Source organism: Panthera leo, chromosome B3 (assembly GCF_018350215.1).
Source record: "Panthera leo isolate Ple1 chromosome B3, P.leo_Ple1_pat1.1, whole genome shotgun sequence".
NCBI classification, from domain to species: Eukaryota; Metazoa; Chordata; class Mammalia; order Carnivora; family Felidae; genus Panthera; species Panthera leo.
The window spans coordinates 11560278-11581303 of record NC_056684.1 but is presented as its reverse complement, the minus strand read 5'-3'; the positions used below and the strand labels follow the sequence as shown (position 1 = coordinate 11581303).

At 51.1% G+C, this 21026-nt stretch overlaps 1 protein-coding gene across 1 annotated transcript in view; it reads left to right on the top strand.

Annotated features, from left to right (window-relative positions):
• The first annotated feature begins 2642 nt into the window (after window positions 1–2642).
• The window catches only part of FAM174B (family with sequence similarity 174 member B), a 33414-nt gene continuing 15030 nt past the window's right edge, over window positions 2643–21026 (top strand). The window contains exon 1 of the mRNA XM_042941081.1: window positions 2643–3004. Coding sequence (XP_042797015.1) covers window positions 2643–3004 — 362 coding nt within the window. The remainder of the gene's footprint in view (window positions 3005–21026) is intronic.

Genomic DNA, 21026 nt, shown 5'->3' with positions numbered 1-21026 from the left:
GTTAACTCAGTGAAAAAGTCAAATAATATTTTAGTATTATTATGGCATTAATCTTCACCCCATCAGTGAAATTCCTTGAAAGGATCTCAGAGACTTGAGGGGTCCACAGACCACACTTTTAGAACTTCTCCTCTAGTTACCAGTTGATTCTAGAAGCAACCCAACATGCTTCCAATAAACTCCCCTTTCCTGAAATCAGCCAGAGTTTTCTGTGGCCGGTCATCTGTGTTCCACGTTAAAAATGTCACTGTCTATGGATGGTTTAATCTAAATGTTTAAGGAACTCTAATTTAGGGCAATTTATAAATAAGTCCTTTGTTATGATGATTTGTGCAGCAAATAGGAGGAATGAGAGATTCTAAAGTTTCACTTTACTAAAAATATCTAACATTTATACTTTTTACATCTTTGGTGGTAAGTCAATGTTAAATAATCAAAATAAGTCTACACAGGTCCAGGAATTATAGCAAAAGAAGGATAAGGTACTAATATTTTCTCCTTTCTTATGGATATTTCCAGTGACCTTACTGAGCTAAGTATTGTAGACATTAAAAATAACTTGGATTTGATGGTTAAACACCTTGACCGAGGCCACTCCGTGCTTAAACCTCTCATCCTGGCTGAGAGACTCCAGAGCTCAGGACCTCTCTGCTCCACTACACAGGAATTTCGGATAAGGACAAAAATATGAACCTGTGATGTCTAGGGTTTATGCCCTTGAACGCTGTGCTGTAAAGTCATGGGTGTCAGAGTAAGCTCTTTAAGGAACTTCTTTTTATAAATTCTGTCATGCTGATATGATAATGTTGGCTTTGTACCAAAGCAACATTTCTGACATGCCATAACGTGGCATTTTAGAGATGGAAGAGACCTGAATCATGTGATCTGTCCAAATTTATCACCACTGGGGCACGCCAAAATACTCAACATACATTTCAAATAGTATTTGCTGGGTGATAACCCGATTACTGTTCATCCCACTGAATCAAAATGTATCACATACAGTGGCAGGCATCTTCATGGATGGCCTCAATAATCCCTGCTTCCTGACTTTCACACCCCTGTGTAATCTCTTCCTCCTGAGTGTGGACAAGATTGGTAACTTGCCTGTAACCAACAGAATACAGCAAAGGTGCTGGGATGTTGCTTCTATGATAAGGTTTCATAAGATAGTGACTTCTGCCTTGGTAGTAGACTCCCATTGGCTTCCAAGCTTGTACATTTTGATGAAGCAAGCTGCCATATTGGAAGGGCCCACATGGTAAGGAACTGAGGGCAGCCTCAGGCCATCATCAGTAGGGAACTGAGGCTGTCAGTCCAACAGTCTGTGAAGAGTTTCTTCTGGCCAACAAACACTGATGGAGCTTGGAAGAAGGTCCTTCTCCACTTGAGCCTTCAGATAAGACCCCAGCACCTGCTAACCTGCATATACCCCTGAGAGATCCTAAAACAGAGGTCTCTGTTAAGCTATGCTCAGATTCCTAGCCTACACAGACTGTGAGATAATACATGTGTGCTGTTTTAAGCCTCAAAGTTTTGAGGTAATTTGTTAGGCAGCAACAGCTAACTGATACACTGTATTATCTTTATCTGTCTCTTTCTCTAGCAGGACCAGGAGAGAGCTGTTTAAGGTCAGTGAATCCTTGTCCTGTGTCCTTACCTGTTCAACTGCCATTAGAGAGTTTACTGCCACATTTGGTCCTCAAAGTGAAAGGTGGCAGGTCCTCAGTGTAGTTTCTAATGCTCCAGGAAAGCCCTCAGTTCCCACCTTTGGGCCTCACACTGGACCCTCCACAATGATCTTTCTCCACTTCCGCATCATGTAGCTTCCAAACCAGAGGCAGCCAATTACTTTTGGAGCCTAAAACTTTGGTCTCGGAGGAAGCCTGTTAATGCCCCCAACTACTGTTCCACAGCAAAGTTTTCAAGGCAGGAATGCACTTCCCAATCCAGTTCATAAGCAGAGGTGCAAAATGTCTGAAAACTGAGAACATAAGAAACGAGACACAGAGGGAATTTGGGGAGATACTAAAATATACTGCAAGGCATAGGGCATGGGGCAAACCCTTCACCCTGGAGGTCTGTTTCCTCATCTGTAAAATGGGGGTTTACCTCGACGTCCCATAGGCTTTGGTTCTTAGTCTGACAGAATCTGGGTTACTGTGAGCTGGCTCTCTGGGTCCTAAATCAACGATTAAATGAGGATAAAGAATTACCTGCCTCCTAAAGGGGCTTTAGGATTAAATGAAATAAATAAAACGTAAACTCCGAAGCACAGAGCCGGCGCAATAGTGAGCCTGACCGTGATTGCTTCCACGCAGGGGTCCCGGGCTCCCCGGGGTGGGGTTGGCGCGGGGAGGGGGGAGAATGAAGCCGCCGGTGAGCGGGGCACAGCCCGCACCGGGGCCCGGGTGGCCTGCTCCGCCCACGTGGGGCCGCGGCCCGTCGAATGACTCCGTGCAACGTGTTGGTGGCAGCGGCGGCGGCTGCGGCTCGGGCTCTTCCGGGCGCCGCAGCTTCCTGCCGAGCACCGCGCAGCCGCCTCCGCCGCGGAAGCCCCGGGTGCAGGCCTCGGCGCCGGTGCGGGACCGGGGCTCCGCCGCGCGCGCGCCCCGCGGGGCCCGGCGCCGCCCGACCTAACGATGCGCGCCGCGCCGCCGCCCGCGCCGCTCCTGCCGCTGCTGCTGCTGCTGCTCGCGCTCCTGGCCGCGCCCGCCGCCCGCGCCCGCAGAGCCGAGTCCGCCCCGGCGCCGCAGCCCCAAGCCGAGCGCCAGCCGCGGCCGTCTACCGGCCCGGGGCCCGGCAACGCCACCCGGACGGGGTCTGGGGCCGCGGCGGCGGCGGCGGCGGGCGGCGGCGGCGGCAGCTCCAACAGCAGCGGCGACGCCCTGGTGACCCGCATCTCCAGCCTGCTCCGCGACCTGCCCACCCTGAAGGCGGCCGTGATAGTGGCGTGCGCCTTCACCGCGCTGCTCATCGCCTGCCTGCTGCTGCGCGTCTTCAGGTGGGTCCGCACGCTCGCTGCCGTTCCCCCGCGGGCCAACCTGTCCCGCCAACCTGCTGTCACCGCGCGCCCGCCACCCTCGCGCGCACGGCTGCTCCGGGCGCGCGGCTCCGCTCGGGGCCTCGGTGCGCTCCAGCCAGCCCAGCCGAGCGTCTCCGGCCCTACCCGGAGGGCGTGCGCTCTGCCGACCGCCCCGCACCCCCCAAACGTTTTATAAATTTTCTCCCCCCTTTAACGATAGCTGTCGTGAATACTGGATTCCTTTGAACTCTCTGCTAGCGCTTAAGCTAACAGTAGCGCTCCAATTCTGGTAATTAATTCAGTATTTATTTTTACACGGAATTTATTTTTACACCCATTTCACAGATGGGGGAAAAAACCTCCAGAAAAGCGGGGTAGTTTATCCAAGTAAACTCAGTGGTGGAGGTAGAATTTGAGCTCAAGTCCGTCTGCCTTCAACTTTACCCGTCTTGCTGTTCTTTCCTTTTTTTGCTTCGAAGGTTCCCCAGTGCCCCACCTGCCCTTTTCCTTTTCCTTCCTTGTGCTACCAAAAACAACAACAACAACAACAACAAAAGCATCGAGGATGGAATGCGCCCAGGGCGTGTGTTGGAGGTGACTTTGCACCAGGAACTGGAGCTGGGCACCAGGGTGGGTGCTTGGTGACCCTTGGTGGTCTGAGGGACTGTTGGGGGATACAAATGGCTCTCCTGTGCTCCTGCCTGACGGGGCTGCCCCAGCGAAGACTTACTAGGGCCTGAGGGTCTGGGGGGAGGCTTTTGTAGGTTGCTCAAGTTCAGGGGGAAAGTGTATGGGAAATAAGGAAGGAGGACCCTGGGTCCTTGGAGCAGAGATGGAGAAGACCACAGGGAATGCAAGGGGGACATTTTCTCTGAATGCCTGGGAAATCCTGTTTTTTGCAGGAAATGGTGCAAATGTGTCCTGTTGCTCAGGCGGGCCACCTGGAAATCTGGGGGTGTGTGTGTGTGTGAGTTATTCCGTGCCCACCCCACCCCCCTTGAAGTGTACACAGTGTGCTTTGCTGTTTGATCAGCTGTTGGAGGGTTGGGGCCAGGGGCCCTCTTCGGGGGGCTCGTTGAGGCTCTCCTCGGGGGAGCATTTTCAGCACAGGAGTGGAAACCAGACCTGGAAAGGCAGGGTCGGGCTGTCTGTTGAGGTTTGCTGTTGGTGCTGTGCAACTCTGTGTCCAAGTGTTTCCTTGCGGGTCTGTAGGATTAAATGCCAGTGGTCCTGAGAAAATGGAGAAAGGGGAATAGTGTTCCCACATCCACCCCCCACTCTGTCCCCTGCCCTGGTCCCGGCCATGTTGTTCCTCACTGTGCTGGTCCCCTTGATGTACTTTGGTCATTGAATTGCCCCTCTTCACCCCATCCTTTCCACTGCCTTCGCTCCTCTGCTCGCAAACTTCGGTGGCTCCCTGCACTGCTACCTGGGTGTGGCCTTCAGGGCTCTTACAGACTGGCCCCAGCCCATCCTGTGGCCATCAGCCAGCCCTTCTGAGCTTCTCTCCGTCCCTTGCTCATTTCCTTATGCTCCATGGTTGGCCTGTGCCTTCCCACTGCTGGGCCAGCTCCTGCGGCACACCTTCCAGGTCTGCATCAAGCTCCCATGCCCCTTCCTCTGAGTAGTTTTCTGGACATTCGAGTGAGGTCCACTTCCTTTTCTGGCTTCCCCCAGCGCTAGCCTTGCGCATCCTCCGTACAAGCCTTCTTGCGCAGGGCTGGGTGGCTGGGTTTGCTGTCAAGCTCCCATTCTGAGCAGACAGGCCTGGGAGACAGGGATGTCCGGTCCCCCCTCGTATCTCAGTGCCGGATGCTGGCCTGGCATCCAGCGGATGCACCAGAGTCCTTCACGGACTCCCTGATCGTTCAGCTGGAGTGAGCTGTTGATGCCTAGACTGGCTCTGAGCACAGAGGTTTGAAACATTTTGCTCAAAATAGGCCTCTGAGCCTACAAGGCAGTGTGCTTTTTAAGAAGGCATTTGAACTATTTTGCTAGTCTGCTCCTTATTACCAAGGGGTGGGGGAGAAAGGCAGTCAGCATGTGGCCAGATGTGAGCTGCCTGTTGCTCAGGCCTCGTCTGCTTGTTTGCTTCGTGTAGGAGGAAGGTTCTGATTTTATAGAAGCTGGTCATCTATGACTTGCCTCTTCGTCCATGGAAGGTGTCTTTCTTGGGGTGAGTTTGCAGGTGGACCACTGGCATCCCGGTTTCTGATGCCGACAGGAGCTTAAAACATTTTACAGCTGGGAAGGGCCTTAGTGGTACACAGTCCCCATGTGGTCCTTTGCAGAGGGGAAAGTCACATTCCAGGGAGTAGAGTGAGTTGCCCACTAGATTCTAGAATGTGCTATAAATCTGTGGCTGAGGCAGCGCCAGCGCCCCATCTTGCTCGTGGTCTATACCGTGAGCTTTCCTCCTCTCCACAGCCCTTGGCAGGCTCGGTTCGTCGGGCCTCCCCGACCACCTGCTGTCCCGGCCGGGTGTCATGCTTTATGTGTTCCCTCTCTCAGATCCTTAGCGTGTAGTCACTGAGTCCTGGCCATTCCACCCTTCGAGTGACCCTGAGGCTATCTCGCCTGGGCCCACATCCCTTCTTCCCCCATGGAGGCTTCTCCACCTGCCAGTACTTCTCCTTCTCCTTCTCCTTCTCCTTCTCCTTCTCCTTCTCCTTCTCCTTCTCCTTCTCCTTCTCCTTCTCCTTCCTCTTCTTCTTCTTCTTTTTTTAATGTTTATTTTTGAGAGAGAGAATGAGAGAGAGAGACAGAGCAAGCGGGGTAAGGGCAGAGAGAGGGGGACAAAGGAGTTCTGTGCTGACAGCAGACAGCTCGATGTGGGGATTGAACTCACCAACTGTGAGGTTATGACCTGAGCTTCATGACCTGAAGTCTAACGCTTAACCGACTGAGCCACCCAGGCTCCCCTTCCTGCCAGCACTTCTGCTGGGCTTGCCTCCCTACCTTGTCTCTAAGGCACAGCAGTAGCCTTCACACTGGTGCCCCTGCTGCCAGCCTTGTCCCCGCCCCGTCCATCCTCCCTCTCTGGTCTTGTCCTTCCTCTGCCCACTTGTTCCCCCCACCCCCAAACAAGCTCCTTAGGCTGCAGACTATGTTGGCTCTTCATGAACAGGGCTCTGCCTCTCTCTCGAGTCCCTGTGTCAGCTCTGCCCACCGCTCCAGCCCCGCGGGGCTCCCAGAGGTTCTCCAGAGGTGCCACGTGGCCTGGGACCTGTATGCCTTGCTCCGCTCTGACCCTCTGCCTGGAGTCCCCTCTGCCACCGAGACTACACGGCCAGCTCATGGCTCTTTGCCCTCCTCTGTTGCCTCCTCTGAGAAACCTCCTCCAGCAGGGCCCTCCAGGGCTCCCTGAGCCCCTCTGGAGTTTGGAAATTCCTACATGGAGTCGAGACAGTCACTGAACGTGTCCCTCTGCTTTCCAGCCTGGGGACTCCCAAGAGCAAGGCTGGCCCTTGATCGTCTGTGCCTCTCTGGCACCAGGTAGCCTCCAAGCACGAAGCTGGCATCTAATGAAGATGTTGTTAGCAAACGAATGTTGAACTCCTCTAAGTATTTTATATTACTGTTGTTTCTCAAAATGTCCTCTGTGCCCAGATGCCTGGCTCATGCCAGAAGCCTGCGAGGTAGGAATATATTTGGATGGAGACTCTCCATTTCCTTAACAACGCAGACAAGGGAGGAAGAGTATAGTCAGGGTATTGCTTACCAAGCAGCAATGCTAGCCCCTTTGTGTGTTTTCCCTGAAGGAGCCACCTGGCCAGACAGCAGGAAAAATGTGGAGCCAAGGAAACTGTTAAAATGGAAAGCACAGAGGGGCACCTGGGTGGCTCAGTCTATTAAGCATCTGACTTCAGCTCAGGTCATGATCTCGTGGTTCGTGAGTTCGAGCCCTGCCTCAGGCTCTGTGCTGACAGCTCAGAGCCCGGAGCCTGCTTTGGATTCTGTGTCTCCCTCTCTCTCTGCCCCTCCTCTGCTTACTTATGCTGTCTCTCAAAAATGAATAAACATTAAAAAAATTTAAAAAAAGAAAAGGAAAGCACAGAATGTATATTGTAGTGAAATATATAGATACCTTTAATGAAGCAATTCCATTCCCAGGGTACACACGTTTTTCACTGTGATCCATCTTTCTTCCAATTTTATTAATTAGAAGAAGCAGCAAAGGTCCATGGGCAGGAAGGTTCAGAGCAGTTCTGTTTGGTAGTAAAAGGATTTAAATAACCTCAGTATTTAACAACTGGGTCTTGGTTAAATAACTTATGGAACATGTGGGATACGGTACAGCTGTTAAAAATGATGGCATTGATCTAACAGCTATTATCGAGTGGGACGGGTTACAAAATAGTATGGATAGTACGATGGCATTTAAATCATAAATTATATACATACAATGAGTATGCAAAGAAATCTGTGTGTGTGCACATTTATGGATGTGGGTGATTATTATTTTTCAGGTTATGTTTTTATATAACCTGAAAAATAAAAATTTTTACATGCTCTGAGTTTCCTTACAACAGACATATGTTCTTTTCAGCTGTCCCTTGTCTGTGCACTCAGCTCGTTGCTGTGGCTTGGGACATGTCTTCTCGGGGACCTGTGTGGGGGCACCTGGGGTGTACATGTGGGGTTTCTGGGCCCCAGGGTGACTCATACATGATTCTCTGGAGTATGTACCGGTTTGCCCTTCCTCCTGTAGTGCCTGAGGGTTCTGCGATCCTGTCGAGTATTAGTACCATTTGGCTTTCTCACTGTTCCAATTAGGTGGGTGTAATTGGAATCTCATTGGTTTGTTTTGCATTTTTCCATTTTCTACTGAGGTTGAACAGCTCCCTCTTCCCGGACTTATGAATCGAGCCGATCCTGCCATCTGCAGAATCATTGACACCTTGTTCATGTGTTTGAATCATTAAGCAACACTGTTTTAAGAGGAGACAAAATTGGAAGGAGAGAAAGGCAGTGTGGATGCAGGGTACCTTCACTCTGTGTGTGTGTGTGTGTGTGTGTGTGTGTGTGTGTGTGTGTGTGTGTGTGTGTCCACACGTGCAGTTCTGCCCAGCTGGTAGTGGGGCTGCCTCCCCAGGTCTCTTACTTGATCTGTTTCTGAGAGCTAGAAGAGAAGCAACAAGGAGGCTGTCTAGGAAGTAGAAAACGGCAATTCCTCTAACTTTTGGATGTTTGGAAAGATCTGGTGGGTTGCATGGAGTCAGGGATGACACAACTTAAGCCAGTATTGTGCCCCACATGCTCTCTCAGGTCTGACATTTACCCTTTGCAATCTGGGAGGAATCCGGCTCTCCTCTCCGGTGTCTTATGACCGGGGTGGAGACAAGGCAGAGAAACTACCACCTCAGCCACGACTTTCCTCTCCTCATGGGGATCCTTTCCCCATCTTGGCGAGTCTCCGAGCTCCACTGCCCAGGCCACATTTCTCCCAGATCTCTGCTGGCTGCATTCCCAGCCATTTCTTATTTCAAAAGCTTTGCAAAATCCTCTTATGTTGGAAGGAGGGTTTTGGTGCTTCCTGGAGGACGGGGGAGGAAGATGAATCCTCGGTGGTCTGACACTGCCCGGCTGTCACATTTGCCACAGTGGCAGAGGTGCATGCCGCCACGTCCTGAAGACGTTGGGACCCCAGAAGCTCCGTGAATTTACTAACCCAGGTAGGGGTGCCTGGGTGGCTTAGTCGGTTGAGGGTCCAACTTCAGCTCACGTCATGATCTCACAGTTCGTGGGTTCAAGCCTCGCATCAGGCTCTGTGCTGGCAGCTGGGAGCCTGGAGCCTGCTTCGGATTCTGTGTCCGGCCCCCCCCCCCCCCCCCCCCACTGCCGCAATCACACACTCTCTCTCAAAAATAAATAAACCTTAAAAAATTAAAAAAAAATCTAACCCAGGTCTTTGAAAAGGAATGAAGACTTTTCTGCTTACCCCAGATTCCCCAAATTTCCCATCGTCTGTGTATTTACATTTATAATAAGAACAAATGTTATTTAAGAGAAAACATAACAGCTTCATACTTTTGGGATTTGGGGAAACTTAACCGTTCTGACATGTTTTTAGTTATTGCTCGTTAGCGTAGGAATATTCTTTTAATAAACTGGGGCTGTAGGCAGAGCATGGTTAGAAAGTTAAGCCCCTTTTTATGACTTTGAGAGAGATCATGCAGTTTGTTTTGCATCAGGTAATTTTTGATTGTTTGACCAAAGTTTTTGAATTGGGGGGGAAAAGCTATAGAAGTGAAACATATTTATCCTAACTTAATCTTAATTTTTTACTGGATTTTCTGTTTCCTTTTCAGTTTCATTGTGATAAAATCGACATACAGCACTGTAAGCTGAGGGTATACAGCCGAATGGTTTGGATTACGTATATCGTGAAATGATTAGCACAATAAGTTTACTTACTATCTATCACCTCACACAGATACCAAACAAAAAAAAAAAGAAAAAAAAGGTTTTTGTTTTCTTCTTTATGACGAGAACTTTTGGGATCTGCTTGCTTAGCCATTCTCAGATGCACTGTACCACAGTGTGAGCCACGGTCATCATCAGGTTAACATTATACCTTCCAGAACTTGTCTTCTAACTGGAAGTTTGCATCCTTGGGCCATTTTCATCCAATCCCCCGCTCCCCCCTTCTCCCGTTTAATTTTATATACCACAGTGAAGAAAGAGTGTTAAATAATACAGCAAAAATTCAGATGAAATTTTTTTAAATGTTTATTTTTGAGAGAGACACACACACACACACAGAGATAGTGTGAGCGGGGGAGGAGCAGAGAGAGAGGGAGACACAGAATCCGAAGCAGGCTCCAGGCTCTGAGCTGTCAGCACAGAGCCTGATGCGGGGCTTGAACCCATGAACCGTGAGATCATGAGCTGAGCTGAAGTCTGGCACTTAACCATCTGAGCCACCCAGGTGCCCCTGGAGATATTTTTGATTGTCATGACTTGGGGAGAGGGATGCTAGTGTCCTGTGGTATTTCGAGTCCAAGGATGTCCCAGAATCCTCCTATAGCACAGGACAGCCCCTTAACAAAGGATAGCCTGAGACTTCGGTAGTGCTGAGGTTCCCTGACAGTCTGGGCTGGGAGGCTGTTGGTCGCCTCACGTGAGCGGTTTACTGGGCCTTTCTGGCCATTCACTGGAGTACACGCCTCCAAGGCCTGTGGGGATATTTAGAATGACATCAAGTCGACCAAGTCCCTGGCTCCCCTTTCAATAGCAAAGTATCCTCTTGTATTTAAAAATCCGATTCTGAAAACAGATGTAATTTATATCCAACCTTTTGGTCCTGCTTCTGCCTGTCAATGAGGACACAGCCATATGGCCAGAGTCATCAGGCAGGTGCATCTGCCTCTGAGAGCCTCTTTCGGATGTAATTGGTGACTCTAACGTGCGTGAGCCTCCCTGGACACACAAGACCCTGAGTGGAGGAAGTGTCTCATGGCTGCTTATCCAATGTGTCTGTGAGGACTGGGCACCTGCCAATGATTTCTTCTCTCGAATCCGAAAGGGAGAAAAATCCCTCTTTAATTTAACCCTGAGCCCTTTGCCTTGTATAACTTTACCTATAAACTTTCATGCGCACGTATGCATTGGTTGGGGGGGTGGGCTTTGCAAACTCAGGTCCCTCCTGACACCTGAGGCACGTCCAGGGGTGGGGTCTCCAGTGTTAATGTCTGTGTAGCACCCTCCTCGCTTTAAGCAGAGGACGCTTGAGGGGTTGAGCTGGTATTTTAGTTTTATGGCTGATGCTTTGGTGCTAACTATTTGCAGAGGTAATTTCTGCAACCATGCATTTGGAATCATGTTGTCATGGTTTCACTTAAAAAAATCCATACTTAATCTAAGGGTGATCTGCCAGGAGCCCAGACTTTATTTTCCTCAGGGTGCAGGGGACAGGAAATCCACGTTTATTGCCAGGTGTGGCGCAGGGGAGAGGCTGTGGCAACAGAGAGCTCCCTTGACCTCCCTCCCTTCATTCGGATGAGAAAACTGAGGGCCACAAGAGGGGAGGGTTTATTGAGGTCATCCAGTGAGTCTGTAGGAAGAACAGAACTTAAGTGCAAGGAGTTCTGATGCTCAGCTTGGTCCTTTCTGGGCCTCCAATCTGTGGTGGGCTGGGTTTTGGTCTGGTCCCGCTGTGTCTCCCCAGCATATTCGTCCAAGGACCCAGGAGAAACCATGGTTGAATGGATGGAGCATTCATCTTCCCAGTGTATTTACCGAGGCCCACTGTCAGCATAGGGGGGACTGTGCTGTCCAAGGAGCTTCTAGTGCAATCCAGGAGATAGGCTGATGCCCCTGGAGGATTCTACTGGGTAGAGAAGAAAGAATGCAGTTCAACGGAGGAATGATATAACAAAAGCCACACTCACAAGCAAAAGCATACACTGCAGAAGGTTGGCCCCAGGGGCTTTGGCCCCAGACCGAACGGTCTGGGAAGGCAAGTGGGGAGGAAGAGGATTTTGCCTTGGGGGGGGGGGTGTGAGAAAACGATCACTTGGAAATCATGATGATGACAATAATAGTAGCAACTAATATCCATGAAGCCCTCACTGTGTGCCAGGCTCTGTGCTAAACGTTTTCTGTGTTTCCTCATTCCTCCGATCGGTGTGCGGCCGGAGCGCCCAGTTTCCAGATGAGTAAATCAAGGCACAGAGTGATGTAGTCTTGCTCACGGCCATGCCGCTGGTGAAGGGCTGGAGTCTGACTTCCGAGCCAGGGTTCTCTGCCCTTCCCTTCTCGAAGCCAGATTTTGGAAGACACCAATTCTAGCTGGAGGATTTGGGGAATTGTAGTGGATGGGAGAATCGTATGGAGTGAAATAAAGTGCTGCTTTAATGCTGACCCATGCTAGGTGCTTAGTAAGTGTTTGCTGAGTGACTGAGTGAATAGCGATGTGGCTACAGTGGGGACTCAGGATGGTTGTGGAGACCTGTGGAAGGGGCTGGAAGGACCAGTAGGGAGGGCTGGAGGTCTGAGCCTGTGAAGAGGAAGGGGGGAGGAGAGTGTCAGGAGGCCCTGAAGGACCTGGAGAAAGGGGTCACGGCGGGGTCAGGCAGGGGAGAAGGGGAGAAAGCAGATGATGCAGGGGCACCTGGGTGGCTCAGTTGGTTAAGCATTTGACTCTTGATTTCCGGCTCAGGTCATGGTCTCATGGTTTGTGGGTTTGAACCCTGTGTCGGGCTTTGCACTGTGTCAGTGTGGAGCCTGCTTGGAAGTCTCTTTCCCTCTCTCTCTGCCCCTACCCTACTTGCACACAGACACACACACTCTTTCTCTCAAATAAATAAACTTTAAAAAAAAAAAGAAGAAGAAAGTGCTGTATAGGTGACACTTGCTCACAGAAATTCCATCCCACACACCTGGACATCTGGGCTGAGCTTCTGTGAGAAGTGACTGCCCCTGAAGTGAGGTGCGGGTGGCAAGGAGTGACGTTCCCACGCCTCCCCTACCACGTGGCAGGGACAAGCGGGTGCTGAAAGGGTCACTCATGACGTGTGTCCCAAAGCACAGTGACTTCAGAGTTTCCAGGCTGTAGTTGGGTCCGCTGGGTCCATCAAAAGAGTCCCTCTCCGTCATCTCGCCACTGCCCTTGAAACCCATGGAGCTGCCCCTGGAGGCTGCCTGCGTCGCGTTTATGCCTCGCCTCCCTCACCTGGTACCTCGTATGAAAACAAGGCGGACCTAGGGGCACCTGGGTGGCTCAGTCGGCTAAGCAACTGACTTCGGCTCAGGTCATGATCTCACGGCTCATGGGTTCGAGCCCCGCATTGGGCTCTGTGCTGACAGCTCTGAGCCTGGAGCCTGCTTCGGATTCTGTGTCTCCCTCTCTCTCTGTTCCTCCCCTGCTCATTCTCTGTCTCTTTCTGTCTCTCAAAAATAAATAAACGTTAAGAAACAATTTAAAAAAACAAGGCGGACCCAACCCTTTGCAAACACACCTGGCAGCTGGAGGAACAGGTCTTGCTTGGTGCGTCGGCTGTTGCCATACCACACGTGACTCCCCCAACTGGTTAAAGCCGGGGGTGTGCTTATTTTTTGTCTTGGAAGAATGAAAGTTGGAGACAGTCCCCAGGGAGCGACAGACAAACAAGTGTGGAGAGCAGACGGAGGCCAGAAGCTGTGGTGTTACGAAGAAAAGCCCTAAGGCTTGTGATCAAGCTCTTTGGGGTCCTGTGGCCCGTTTTGCATGATCCGTGTTTATATGAACTGTACGCACCCCCAGGGCACAACGCGCATTGTGTGCCGGATGTAGGCATTGGGCTCCGTCAGAAATGACACCACTTCCGTGAACCCCAAGGGGATGGTGCCCAAGAGGGAGGGAGGCAGCTAGGTTGTGTGAATAACAACTGAACTGCTGGGGGGCAGCTATGAGGAAGGCCTTGGTTGAACATGGGAGTCATTCCATCTTTCTGGGCTCATGATTTTTTCGTTGAGTTGTTGAGTATCACTCCTGCTTGGCATCCATGACCATGGCCAGGAACTAGAGGTTGCAAACTGATGGTCTGCAGATACGTTTTTTGTTTTGTTTTGTTTTGTTTTGTTTTGATCTGCGCGGTGTTTTTGACAACTGAGATGGTTGAGGACACTTACAGATTGGAAGTCTTCATGTGAGAATCGAGGTCTGCTTTTCTCGACAGACGAGAATCCCTGGAAACACAGGGCCTCTGTTCCAGGTGGCAGTCGTGGGTAGGCGCTGGGTCGCAGCCATCGCTCTCGGCCGGGGCTGTGAACACCTTGCGTCTCTGAGTCAGAGAGCGTTGGTCGCCGTTTGTCATCCCGTTCGTTCCGATGTTCGTGTCGCACCAGGCCTGCTTCACCGGTTTCCTGTGCCTGCGGGGCTCTGTGGCATTTGCGTTTTTGACGCGGTGCTTTGAGTCACTGCACTTGACCGGGCGCCGGGGGCCGGAGCCGAGGAGCCCTGGCATGGTGGGGAGGGTGCAGCCCAAGGACAGAGAAAGGCGTGGAGGTGCTTGCTTCTGGGTGCATCTGGAAGGCTCTCGAACACCAGTGTTCAGGAGGGCCTGACTGGAGCCATGGTAGAGCTGGGCCGCTGGAGACCTTGAAGCTCACACTGTGCTGGAGGAGAAGCTTTGTCTCATGGACCTGACCATCCGTCCCCAGGTGCCCGCCCGGAGCTTAGCGCGATGAGGTTCCTGTTGGAGCTTAGCGTGTTTGCCTCCTTCAGTGGCTTGTTTCAACTGCTTTAAAAGGAAGGTTTTGGGTGGGGTGCAGGGGCCGGGCCCCAGGAAGGAGGGTTGTACTTGGGAATTGTATCCTGGCCACCGGCCTTGGTGAGCAGTGGCGCTGGCCTTGCCTCCTGAGCTGGGGGCTAATCCTGGACCTATTCTCCAGGGACAGCACTGTTGCTCCTTCCTGCAGGGAAGCTTGAAGGTGGGTTTTGGAATTGGGTTCTTTCTTCAGATTTACTTAGTTTTCTTTTTTTTAAAAATTTTTTAAAAATGTTTTTATTTATTTTTGAGAGAGAGAGAGAGCGAGCACATGTACGTGCACGAGCGGGGGAGGGGCAGAGACAGAGGGAGACACAGAATCTGAAGCAGGTTCCAGGCTCTGAGCTGTCAGCACAGAGCCCGACGTGGGGCTTGAACTCGTGAACTGCAAGATCAAGACCTGAGCCAGAGTTGGAGGCTTAATCACCTGAGCCACCCAGGCACCCTTAGTTTTCTTTTTTTTAATTAAAAAATATTTATTTATTTCAAAAATATTTATTTATTTATTTATTTCTTTAATTTGAGAGAGAGAGAAGGGGAGAGGGGCAGAGAGAATCTTCCTGATGCAGGACTTGATCCCATGACCCTGGAATCATGACCTGAACCGAAATCAAGAGTCAGACGCTTAACTGACTGAGCCACCTAGGCACCCCGAGTTTACTTAGTTTTCTAGGGAAGCCTCAGTAGTTATGTCTTACGCTCTGAGGTTGGAGGTGCAGGGTCAAGGTCAGAGAGAAAAATGGGAAACGCCCCTGACCCCAGAGCAGAAGCCCCACCAGGCATTAAGGCCGTGTGGCATCTCAGCCAGCTCCCAGCAGCTTCTGGGTTCTGTGTCCCCCACCCCATTTCGTTCTTATTTTCTTTATTAACTTTTTTTGTTTTTAAATATTTTATTTTTATTGAGGGAGAGAGGGTGCAGGTGGGCGAGGGTGGAGAGAGAGAGAGAGAATCCTACGATGGCCGGGGAGGGGGAGTAGAGAGGGAGGGAGAGAGGCAGGGAGAGAGGGAGAGAGAAGAGGAGTTCACCCAAAGTGGGGCTTGAGCTCACCTGAGGCGGGGCTTGTGCTCACTCCACGTGGGACTTGAAACCATGAACCGTGAGATCATGACCTGAGCCAAAGTCGGATGCTCAACAGCTGAGCCACCCAGGGGCCCCTGTTAATTTTTCTCAATGTCAGAGGTGACATGCTCTTTGTGACAAGTAGTGTGGTTTCTGCAGCAAGCTGGTCCTCGAGCTACAGACCTACTTTAATGGGCTTAAAAATGAAATCAGCCAGGGTGGAGGAAAGGTTCGGTTGCTGGGTTTGGCTCCTAAAGTCCCCAGATGAGGGGAGGCGACATGAGGCCTCTGGGTGGAGCAGAGGGGCCCCTGGGCCAGCTCCAAGGGGAGAGCAGACCTGATGCATTTAAAGTATTTTTTTAATTACTGACTTTGAATTTTACTTCCTCGTTTGTTCCTTTTAAAAACAGATCGTATGTTCACATGGTTCAAAATTCCTGAGGAGCCAAAGAATATATTGTGAATAATGTCCTTCTTACCTCTTGTCCCCTCAGCCACCACACTTTCTTCTCTGCTTGCCATCAATTTCCTGTGTCTCTTTCCCTAGAGGTTTTAAAAGTAGAGAAATGAGCGTAACGTATGTACAGACACACATAAATAAATACATATCTTTCCCTATTTTTTAAAAATGTTTATTTTTTGAGAGAGAGAGGGTGTGTGTGTGCGGTGGGGGAGGGACAGAGAGAGAGAGGGAGAGAGAGAATCCCAAGCGGGCTCCGTGCTGTCAGCTCAGAGCCTGATGTGGGGCTCAAACCCACAATCTGTGAGATCAAGACCTGAGCTGAAATCAGCAGTCAGATGCTTAACTGACTGACCCACCCAGGCACCCCATATTTATGTTAAAAAAACCTTTTTTTAATGTTTGTTTATTTTTGAGAGAGACAGAGAGTGTGCGAACCAGGGAGGGGCAGAGAGAGAGGGAGACACAGAATCTGAAGCAGGCTCCAGGCCCCAAGCTGTCAGCACAGAGCCAGACGTGGGGCTTGAACTCATGAACCGCAAGATTATAACCTGAGCTGAAGTCAGACTCTTAACCTACTGAGCCACCCAGGCGCCCCTGTCTTTCCCTGTTGTTAGTAACAGCTTTATAAGATAATTCTCATATCCCACAATTCACCCATTTAAAGTGTCCAATTCGTGGTTTTTAGTGCATGCACAGACTTGCGCACAATTACCTCAATCAATTTAGAAGATTTTCATCACCCCAGAAAGAAACTCCGAGCCCATTAGCAGAACCCCCATCTCCCTCCCAGCCCCCAGGCTTAGGTAAACCCTATTTAGGATCAGTCTCCCTTCAAACTCCTCTTTTCCAGAATTTTCCTAGCTATTCTTGTTATCCATTTTTTCCCCCCTTCTCTGAGCTTTGGGACTAACTCGTCTAGATCCCCCAACAAAAATCTGTCCGTATTTTATTGGATTTCGTTAAACTTGTAGATTAATATGAGAGGCGTGACATTGGCGTGGACGCTTTGTAGTCGGAAGCACGGCGCACCCTCCCTTTGCTGGCACGGTCCTCCGCCGGTTGTTTTTCGGTGGTGGAGGAGGCAGGGGGCGACCACAAGAATTTGCAATTGGATTCTTGCTGTCTGACAGTGTGGGGATCCCCGGTGACCCCGGTGCGTCTCCTGCTCTCTGTTGGAGTGTGAAGAGCTTGGGTTCTGGAATGTGGTAGACGTAGCCTTGAGCCCCACTCGCGGGGCAGGTCGCTCAGTGCCTCCTGGCTTTTGTTTCCTTGACTCCACGATGGCCGGAGGCTCCACTAGGAGTACGCGGGTGATGCCTGGCGCTGAGTGTTGCCCCGTTGTGGTGGCTGCTGTTACTGTCACCCCAGCGGAACGGTGATGCAAGAGGGCCACTCGTGGTTCGGAGTCACATGCAGATGGTGCTTCACAGCGGGGACAGTGTCTGCGAGTGGAGATCACAGAAATCTGAGGCAGCAGGAAACCTGACCTCTGTGGGGTGTCCTGGGAAGGCCTCGTGGGGGAAACGGGCGTGCTGTGGCCCATGGAGTGGGTGAGGCGGGAGGCACCATGAGGCTCCATCACCAGAACCCCAACTGAACCTGGCCAGCGGTACCAATGGACATGAGATTAAGATTCAGGGGTGCCTGCGTGGCTCAGTCAGTTAAGCATCTGACTTCGGCTCAGGTCACGATCTCTCCGTTCATGAGTTCGAGCCCCGCGTCGGGCTCTGTGCTGATGGCCCGGAGCCTGGAGCCTGCTGCGGATTCTGTGTCTCCCTCTCTCTCTGCCCCTCTCCTGCTTGCACTCTGTTTCACTCTGTCTCCCAAAAATAAATAAACATTAAAGTTTAAATTTTTTTTTTAAAGATTCAGGGGAGTGAGTACATAACAGAGGAATTGGGGAGCCGAGGTCCAAACCCCATCTCTGGATGTGCAGTCTATGGGTCTGACTGCTGCACCCCCAGCTGGATTTCTCATAACAAACTAACCCTTAAGGGTTGGCTTAGTTTTGTTCCTCCTCGCGGGGAAGGGCAGGGACGGAAGGCCCCCCTCCACGTTGGCCCGCTGAGCCCCGATGCTCTGCTCCCCGGCCTTTGTGTTTGCATAAGCGGAACAGCCCCCCCTCACTGGGAAACCCGCTTCTGGGCAGCTGCTGACAGGGCCTCTGCGTAAACAAATCCCCTGGCTTTAGGATCACATTTCAGAGTAAAAGAATCTTGAACTTCTCCTCTGCCTTGTTAAAAATGTGTGTTTTGGCTCCTGTGGAAGGATCCTTTGTCTCTTAGAACTTCTCTGGTCTTGCCTCTTCCTGTGAAACACAGTGTGAACATTTACTTAAAGCCACCGCTTGCCATCTCTTCGTTGAGGCCATCTGGTTCAAAGGGACCTTGTTCCACGGGCGCCTGGGTGGCTTAGTCAGTTAAGTGTCGAACTCCTGATTTCAGCTCAGGTCATGATCTCATGGTTCCAAGCCTCGGGTCGGGCTCTGCACTGACAGCACGGAGCCTGCTTGGGATTTTCTCTGCCCCCCTCTCTCTGCCCCTCCTCCAAGCACTCTGTCTCTCTCTCTCTTTCTGTCTCAAAAAATGGATAAATAAAAAAATAAAGGGACCTTATTCACTGAAGAGAAATGGTGTCACCGGGGCCATGCTGTAGAGCACAGGCCAGCTATATCTTTTCCCTTCTTTGATTCTCGAATCTTCTTTAGCTGGAAGCTGTATGCCTGACAGTTTTGGCAGGCTCCTCCCCTGCCTGCCTCCCCCCCCCCCCCCCCCCCGCCCCCGTGTATGACTGTGGAAACAGGCCTGTGTATAGAATTGCTGGGTTATGAACTCAGATCTGACTCTGCACCTGGGCTCTAGAACCAGGTGTCTAGAACTTTCTTCCTCAGGTTGGTGACCGAGATGAGGGCTGTGCCCACAAGCTGATGCACTGTCCCTTGGAGAGACTCAGGGGACTTCAGAGTCTTTGTGGCCATGTGGCCTTGGCCTTTTTCGCAGGCCAGTGTGCTTATAAACATCCCTGTGGGAAGGAGTCACCAGGATGTTTGTGTTCTTGGAAAACCTGTTCCCCGGTGGCTCTAAGCAGAAATGTTTAGGATGTTGTCACTGAGGCACTTTGTATGTATGGGTTCTTTCTTTCTAGAGCAGGGATGAGTCCTGGGGTTTTGAAGGGTTAGACGAAATAAAATTGTATGTACATGTGGAAGTTTTACCGTTAGCAGGTAGGAAAATCCCAAGATGGTTTGTATTGTTACAGCGATGGTTTCACTTCATGCTGTGCCTGCCTTCATTCCATCAGGATCCTGTGACTGGATTCTCCATGTGGTGTGTGACAGAAACCTCAGCCCAGGCTGGCTTTGGTAGCTGTCAAGGAGGGCTGGCTTTATTTTATTTATTTATTCATTTATTTTTAATTTTTTTTAATGTGTATTTTTGAGAGAGAGATTGAGAGACAGAGAGAGAGAGAGAGAGAGAGAGAGTGCAAGTGGGGGAGGGCCAGAGAGAGAGGGAGACACAGAATCCGAAGCAAGCACCAGGCTCTGAGCTGTCAGCACATAGTCCGACATGGGGCTCGAACTCATGAATGGTGAGATTGTTACTTGAGCTGAAGTTAGACGCTCAACCAACTGACCCACCCAGGCGCCCCAAGGAGGGCTGGCTTTATAGTAGATTTGGAACTTGATCTCTCTCCCTCCCAATCTGCCTTCTGCCATATGAGCTTTATTTTCCATTTCTTTTTTTTCTTTTTAAGTTTATTTGTTTATTTTGAGAGAGAGACAGAATAAAAGCATGAATGGGGGAGGGGCAGAGAGAGAGAGAAAGAGAGAGAGAGAGAGAGAGAGAGAGAGAGAGAGAATCCCAAGCAGGCTCCACACTCTAAGTACAGATCCTGACGTGGGGCTTGACCCCTGAATTGTGAGGTCATGACCTGAGCCAAACTCTGACGCTTAACCAACTGAGCTGCTCAGGCACCCTTTTACTTTCCATTTCCAGAAGGTGGCAAGATGGCTTGCTTCATTTGGGTCTCAAGACCAGTGGATGGAGCATTTACTGCCCCCGGTCCAGCCTTCCTAGCAAAAGGCCATTGGCTCTGATTGGTCCCCAGTCCCGCCCCTCTTGCCGTGGCCTGGGGATTGCAACACACTGATTGGCTCGGGCTTCAGTCCCACAGCTACTCCTGGAACTGGGGGTATGGTAGGTGACCAGGCCCCCTCAACCGTGGGGACTACGTGGGAAGGGGACTCACCCAGGCCCCTGAAGATGTAGACGCCGAAAGGAGGGAGGAAATGGAAACTGGCCTGCTTTGAACGGACTCACGTCCTGAGGGTCCACGATTTAGAGCGAGTTCATTAGAAGTGTGCGCAGATCAATTTGGAGTAGGAATGTGCGAGCTCTGTTAAGTGGCAGGTTCTAGAAGGGCAGAGAGTTTCTTGGTGTTAACGTGGAGTGGGGGTGGAGTCTGGTGGGGGTGCGGAGTGGGCTTGCGTTTGAGAGTGAGCAGGAAGTATCTAGAGACAGCTGGCGCCTTGCCTCTTGGCAGGCACGGGTGGTTCAAGGTGACCACCAGGGAGCTTTGTTCTGGGGCAGCCTTTGGCCTTGGCCGTGGGAACATCAACCTCTCTGAGCCCCCTTTTCCTCAGTTGTGAGGCAGGCGGCGGCACCTTGTAGAGTGCTTGATGAGCTGTGACATGTGATCACATGTGATCAGTATGTGTAAATGACTTAGCCCAGCAAGAGCTCACCTGTCGTAGACTGGTATTAATTAGAAAAGACACGTTAGAGTGTCCACACTCAGAGAAGACAGAGCAGGACTGGGTGAAGTTATTCGGGCTGGAGAACTATCCGTTTTCCGTTTTCTCCCATTCTCCCTCCCTGAAGCAGGATGACACTGTTCTCCAGCCCCAGGACCCTTGGAATCTGCGGGAAATGCTCACTGACTGTTCACACGTTTCCCTGCTTCTGACTTGGGCACTGCTAGGAAAGGAGGGGTTCGCTTCCTCTTGTGACAAATATGTGGGGAGCCTCCCATCCCGCCCCACCTGAATGCGTGCGTAGCTTGCGCATTGACCGTGACCGCCCCCCTCCACCAAAGGCACTTGTCCCTGGAGGCCGCTGTCCATGCGTCTGGGTCTCTTCAGCCTCTCACTGGGTCCCAGTTTCCCTGTTAACACGTCCAGTCATGGAACAGTGACATCGCTCCTTGTTTGTGATGTTTCTGTGTCTC